Source organism: Macaca thibetana, chromosome 15 (assembly GCF_024542745.1).
Source record: "Macaca thibetana thibetana isolate TM-01 chromosome 15, ASM2454274v1, whole genome shotgun sequence".
In the NCBI taxonomy this organism is placed as follows: Eukaryota; Metazoa; Chordata; class Mammalia; order Primates; family Cercopithecidae; genus Macaca; species Macaca thibetana.
In genome coordinates, this window is record NC_065592.1 from 42676350 (window position 1) to 42683280 (window position 6931).

Consider the following 6931-nt stretch of genomic DNA (forward strand, 5'->3'; position numbering starts at 1 on the left):
TCAGCTCCCTGTGCCCAGCTCCTGCCCATACCTCTGGCACCAGTTGGCATTCACTCATGTTTCCTAAACGAGTGAATGGAAAGCTAACATCCCTCAAGGGTCTACTATGTGCCAAGCTTTGTTTTAAACATTTAGTATGTTTACCACCTTGTTTCATCCTCACAACAGCCCTATGGGAAAGGTACATTATCACTCCATTTCACAGATGAGGAAACTGAGGCACTGAAAGATCCAGAATATTGTCCAACTTACACAGCTAGCAAGTTGGGGAGCCAGGCATTGAATGCTAACAATCTGGATGATCATAAAAGAACTCTCTGACTGCTAAGTTTTGATTTCAATGTAATTTTCAGCTCCTATGGCCAGGGCAGTCTGGGCTCTCTCAGAATCAAAACAAGAGAATGGCAGGGGCTTGTGGAGGTTTGAGAACAAACTTCTGTACCAGATCACTTGTACACCACTTTAAGAATTCCACGGAGAAAGCAGAATTCTTTTCAAAAATGAAATCCAGGCAGGGCATGGTGGCTCAAGCCTATAATCCCAGCACTTTGGGAGGCTGATGGAGGAGGATCGCTTGAGCCCAGGAGTTTGAGACCAACCAGAGAAACATAGGGAGACCCCCCATCTCTACAAAAAATAAAAAGCTTAGCTGGGCTTAGAGGTGCATGTCTGTGGTTCCAGCTACTCAGGAGGCTGAGGTGGAGGGCTCACCTGGACCAGGGAGACCAAGGCTGCAGTGAGCTGTGATTGCACCACTGTACTCCAGCCTGGGTGACAGAGTGAGACTCTGTCTCAAACAAAAACACAAAATGAAATTCATGATGAAATAATAGGCTGCCTAGGAGAGGAGGAGGGGATGGGGGAGTATCAATGCAACAAGATTGGCCATGTGTTGACAATTGTTGAAGCTGGCGGTTCATGATACTATTCTCTTTTCTTTTGTATGGGTTTGTATATTTCCATAATAAAAAGCTTAAATTTTTAAAATAAAATAAGAGGAAGTCCATGACTACCATAAACCCACATAAGCCTGCTGACTATCTTTCTGCTTGTTTCCCAGTTTCTCCTTTTCCCCTGCAGGCCTGCCTCTGACAGCCCCTCAGAGCATCACATGCAGCTCCCTGCCTTTCTCTCTCTCTGTGTTGGCTTGTCTCTGTGTCTGCCACTTTCTATGACCTTCTAAGAATCAGGGAAAAGTTCTGCAATCAAGCCCACACATAAACACCCTGTTTTTATTTCACTTTATCCCGGAGCCTCTCTCTTTCTTCTCTGTATGTTCAAATCTCTGTTCTCTTTGTCTTTGCTTTGACTTCTCCATTCATTTTGACCTTGCTGTATGTCTAGGAATGGTCAGCTCTGGCTGGTGCCCTGCTTTAGAAAATGTGCATGGGGGTGTTTTCATGCATGTCTGAAAAGTTCAGAGAATGCTACCACCAAAAAACTTGGTTGTTGAAGAAGACAAAAACTTTTCTTCTCTACCTCCTTCCTTTCTTAACTGTCTAATAAAGTCATATTCATTTTCATTTCTTTTCACTTAATAAAAGTAACAATAATAATAGCCATTGTGTGTTGAATGTGAGTTGTGTGCTGGGCATTTGGATAAGGTTCTTATAGTTATTGTCTCACTTAACCCTTCACAACCTGTATAACACGTACTAGTATTCCCGCTTCATGGATGAGAAAACTGAGGCTTTAGAGGTTAACTAAAAGCCCAAAGTCATTTAGCTAGATGCTGGCAGAGCTGGAGTTTGAACCCTTCATATATTTTCCAAAGAGGAAACATATTCAGGCACTACAATGACATTAAAACATTGATAAAGGTTTCTAGGGTCCTTAGTGGGGACAGCGACACCCCTTCCCCACCCCTCACTGGTAGACCAATCAGAACTACATGCTCAGGCTGGGTCCTGCCCTGTGAGAAGGGCCCTGACCAGCTGAGCCATACCCAGGAAGAGGACCGTGATGGAGAGGGGGCCCTGAGAGGGATGGGGAGAAGCTCTCAGGGGCATGGTGCTGACTTCAAAGGAACGTCAAGGGCCCAAGAGGCACAGCTGGCACCAAAGGGTAGGCCACATTCTCTGGGTCCATCCTGGACTTTCCCTCTAATGCCAGACCACAGGGCCAATTGTCAGCCTCCTGGTTATCTGTCTCTGGATGTCCCATGGGCACCCCAGTCCAACATGTCCCATCTGAACACCCCAGTCCAACATGTCCCATCTGAACACCCCAACTTCCTGCTCCTCCCCTGGCGTCCTCATCTCAGGAATGGCACTACCCCAGACCCATTCATCCAAGTCAGGGACCCAAAGTCATCCTCTACTCCTTCCTCTCCAATCCCTGCCAAATCCAGACACATCTCTCCACCCCGAAAGCCACCACCTTCGTCTCGGCCACTGCCCCCTTTGTCTGGACTATCTCAGTAGCCTCCTGCCCAGGCTCCTATCTCCTACCCATTTTCCATCCTGTGACCAGAGGGATCTTCCTAAAAATTGTCCTCTTAGCCTTTCCCTTCTCCCAGCCCAAGGGGCCAGCTGGAGAGAGGGGGAAAAGGAATAATGCTCTCAGACCTTCCAGTTTCAGTCTTTGCCCACCTCTGGCTGCCTCCTGTGCTCCCTGTCCACCAGTCCTACAAGCCGTCCCTCTGGTCTGTTTCCGGCCTCAGGTCTTTTCCATTCACTGTGCTCAGGCTCCCTCCCTCTTCCCGTGGGTGGGATTCTGGGTATCTCCTTTCCCAAGTGACTCTTATTCTTGTTGGTGTTTTCATGGCTCATTTCCCTCTTTGATCCTCCACAGTTCTAAATAGATACTGTGACGCCAGAAGGTGATGGTTGGATTTTTTGTTATATTTTGGAGTAGGCTTTCCGTTCTTGGATCTAAAACATTTGAAGGTTAGAATAAGAATTCTTAATTCCTGCCATCGGGGCAGGACTTTATGGATCTCGAATCCTTTCACATTCTTGTTCTCATATGATCTTCACAAAGCTGTGGTTTAGGTAAGGCAGGGGGTATCACACCTGATTCAGAGATGAGAAAACTCCAGGATTTGAACCCAGGCCCCCTAACAACACATCTGGGCTCTGTCCACTCCACTCTGTCTCTGAACTGAAGATGAAAGGAAATCTATTCACTGACCAAGTAACCTATCTATGTTATTTCCTCCATGCCAGCTTATCTATGAATTAGCTAAAACATGCCTTTCTCCCGGTTTTCATTAATCACCAGCATCACAGAAGGCAGTTGCTAGGAACATGCAGCTATCCAGCACGACTTGTCTCAGATCTGCCTCTTAAAGCTTACCTGGTGTTTTTGGAAAGCATCTTGGAGTGGGGGTACCACGTGCAGCCCTGGTGGGCAACGTGTTGGCAAAGGAGGCTTCTCTCAATTGTTCTTCGGGTTTCTCAGGGCTCTTGGATGTCACTGCTTCTGATGAGCTGATGTTCTGCCCAGTTCTCGTCACAGCACCGAAAAACTCAGAGAAAAGGCAAACTTCTAGCAAATATTTACCTAAGAAATGAAAGCAAGCAGGCAGCCTGCTTCCTCATTCCAGAACACTGCTGACTATTCAGCTTCCCTTCTCATGCTGCAGACGTAGGACTTACACTCCTATTTCCTCTCTCCTGGGCTCTTGCTGGCCCTTTCAAGCTCCTGCTGTGGGCACCATCCCCCTGAGCTGTCGGAGCTTTGCCGAGCAGCCATGGCCCCTTTGGTCAGGTGTAAAAATTATTACAGGCAATAAACTAGGACTCTGCCTTAAGGCAATACACTAGGAACACTGGCTCCTAGATTCTCCTGGAAACAAGGCAGCCCATTTGTGGGGAGAAGAGGCTGGAGACAAGTTCAGAACTGAATTCCAACCACATGGTGGACCCGCTAGCTGTCCACCAGGTGTTCCTGTTCCCTTTCCATAAAGTAAGGATATTTTCATCCCAGGCCATACTCCCCAGCCACCCTGGCATCTAGGGACAGACATGGACTAGGTCTCACCCGTGGAGTGTGAGCCGAAGTGATGTGTGTCACTTCTATGCCAAGATGGCCAAGGAACAAGCGTGTCTTTCCCACCTTCTCCTTCCCCATCTGTTGGTTGGACTCTAAGGCTCTAAAGGATATAGAATCACAGGATGGAAGGCATCTGGGTACATGAATCACCATGCAGACAAAACTGTCTTCTACACAGGCTGTCCTCTCACAGACTAGTGCATGAGCAAGAAGCAAAGTTCTATTGCAATAAGCTGGTGAAGAGTGGGGCTTATTTGTTCTAGCAGCTGGTGTTACCATAGCAGACACAGCACAGAATGTAGAGGACTTGCAAGCACCACATGGTCCATCCTTTATTTTGAGGATAAAGCTTCATTTTGATGTAATTACCTCTATAAATGTCCTATCTCCAAATACAGTTACATTCTAAGGTACTGGGAGTTAGGGCTTCAACACAGGAATTTGGGAGGCAGACACAGTTTGGTCCATAACACCCCAGATCGAATCAGCCATGGTGGAGTGGGAGAGAGTCATGGAGGCAGTGAACAGACACCATAACTGACAAACTCAGGCCATTTGTGTTTGCCAACCCTGACCTCTTCACTCCTGCCTGGAGCGGCTCCTCCCACCTCTACTGATCGGCATCACTCTTGTTCATTAAGTCCTGCCTCAAGCAGAATCTGCCATGAAGTATCTTCTCATTGCCATGATGCAATCTTCTGTCTGGGCTTGACCTACATCCTTTTATGTCACATGTTTATTTGTTCATTTAACACACACTTATGGAGAAATAGGTGCAGTGGTTCCAAGTGTGGACTTGAGGGCCAACTCCATCATTTCTCAGCTGTGTAACCTCAGGCAAGTTTCATTGTTCACCTCTCTGAGCCTCAGTTTTATCTAAGACAAGCCTACCAACCTTATGGACAGTGGGGCTGAAATGAGCTAGTAGACATAGAATACTTAGCAGGGTGCCTGACAGACAGTAAGCACTCAGTGAACATTAGCTATCATTGGGAGCCGACTATGTGCCAGGTATTGGGCACACAGTCACAAAGTCACAGCCCCCTTCTAGGCCAGAGTGGCTCGGAAGCCACAGCTAGATCTGATTCAGCATGATGTCTGGGATACAGGGGAGGCTCCATACATACTTATTCTCAAAATGAAAATGATGAAAGAAAAACAAAAGAGAAAGAGAAATACAAAGATTGAGTACAACATACCTCTTTTGCTGGATGTCTAAAAGCAAAGAAACACTGTAAATGTATTTCCTCTGAAACCAGGCTGTCTCCTTCACTGAAAGAAGCAGTTCTTGATACATCTCTGTCAGATGGTTCATAGAAAATAATTGCAAAGCTCTTCTCCTTCTAGGTACGCAGAGATGCTATCACTTCCAGGAGTGCCCATCCGCAATGTGCTTCCTGGCTCCATTTCCCAGACTTCAAATGGATATTTTAAATTCTTGGATGATCATGGCAAGTTTCCTCACAATATTACAATTCCTCTCTTCATACCATTAAGGAAGAATCATTATTGAATTGTCACCAACCGTTCTGGGGACATTGGAAAGGCAGCCACCTTAAAGTGGAGAAAAAAAAGCTAAGACATTGGTTTTAAAATGCTTAAATTCTGGACATTGGTTTTAAAATGCAAAATTCTGGAATATTTGGTTTATAGTAGTAAAGACTCACTTCTGAGGGGCTGCCATGCTCCAGACTTGGACCCTTTTGAAACCAGCATGATAGATTTCATTTCGCTTCTCTTGGGCTTTCTTATTTTTGCATTGAACTCAAACAGAGAACTTGACATGTATCTCCAGAACATTTCAACATTTGATTTCTCTTCACCATGCTAAGCTACACAAGCCTTTTTGAATATTGTTTTTCCTATCCAATGTATATTAATTTCTTTGGGGGCATTTGAATACTCTCTCTGAGTTCATCTAGATTACCAATAAAAACATTGAATAGAACAGAGCCCTATAGCACTCCACTACAGACTTTTTTCCAGGAGTTATGCAATGGTGCTGCAGTTGGCAGAGAGTGAGGACTACACCAGACCCAGGTTAGGAAGAGTTACTGTACTGGGGCCCTATATGTAGTAGGGTTCACAGCCTGGGTGATGTCACAGAAGGAAATTCAACAGTGTATCACAAAGGTTGTGCTTGTTTCCTGAGTGTTGTAAGCTTATTACAGGCCAGCTTCTAGTTATTCTCTAGAGACATGGCTTAATTATTAAATTAAGAACTAGCAATAGAAACTAGAAACTAGAAATAGAAACCAAACCAGAAGTAGAAATTAGAAACAAAAGAACTCAGATATCTAGAAGACCTAGTGCAATTTCTTCATTAACTTGTGAATGGAAAATCAATCTTGGACCCTCACTAAGCTAAAGGGGAAAGTCAAGCTGGGAACTAAGTCAGGCAAACCTACTTCCCATTTTATTTCTAAATAAGATAGCTACAAAGTTTCAATTAAAAAAAAAAAAAAAGAGCTACATACCTTTCTCATAATTTACCCACAAGGAAATTCTTCGTGGGCCTCAAGGTCTTTACCCTAAACAGTTCTGTCGAATTTCACCTTGGTATGTAAATTGATGGCTTATCTTCACACGTGCCATACAAAGGACAGACAGAATTCAAAGTTATCCCTTTGTTCACCCGAGACAAATGCACATCTGATTGCTTCCTCTGCCCTATTGTTTATGTAAAAGTGCAGATTCACTGAGCCAGACTAAGGGACAAGTGACTATTCCTCTACCTTCCTCTCACACATAAACTGTGTATTCAGGGAAAGCTTAATCAGAGACTCAAAAGAATGCAATCATTTGTCTCTTATCTACCTACGAACTAGAAGCCCCCACTTCGGGTTGTCCCACCACACCAGACAGAACCAATGTACTTCTTACACGTATTGATTGACGTCTCATCTCTCCCTGAAGTGTATAAAAGCAAGCTGTG

General features: G+C 44.9%; 1 protein-coding gene across 3 annotated transcripts in view; it reads right to left on the reverse strand.

Moving 5' to 3' along the window:
* Positions 1–6207, reverse strand: part of LOC126938037 (stimulated by retinoic acid gene 6 protein-like) — a 69482-nt gene extending 63275 nt beyond the window's left edge. Inside the window, exons 1-2 of one of the 3 annotated variants that reach the window (XM_050762110.1) lie at positions 5196–6207; positions 3298–4096 (exon numbers count right to left, since the gene is read on the reverse strand). In XM_050762110.1, coding sequence (XP_050618067.1) covers positions 3298–3317 — 20 coding nt within the window. In that variant the 5' untranslated portion in view covers positions 3318–4096; positions 5196–6207. Of the gene's footprint in view, positions 1–3297; positions 5022–5195 lie in introns of those variants that run through there. The other 2 variants (XM_050762109.1, XM_050762108.1) reach the window with 2 other exon arrangements.
* Positions 6208–6931: the final 724 nt, after the last annotated feature.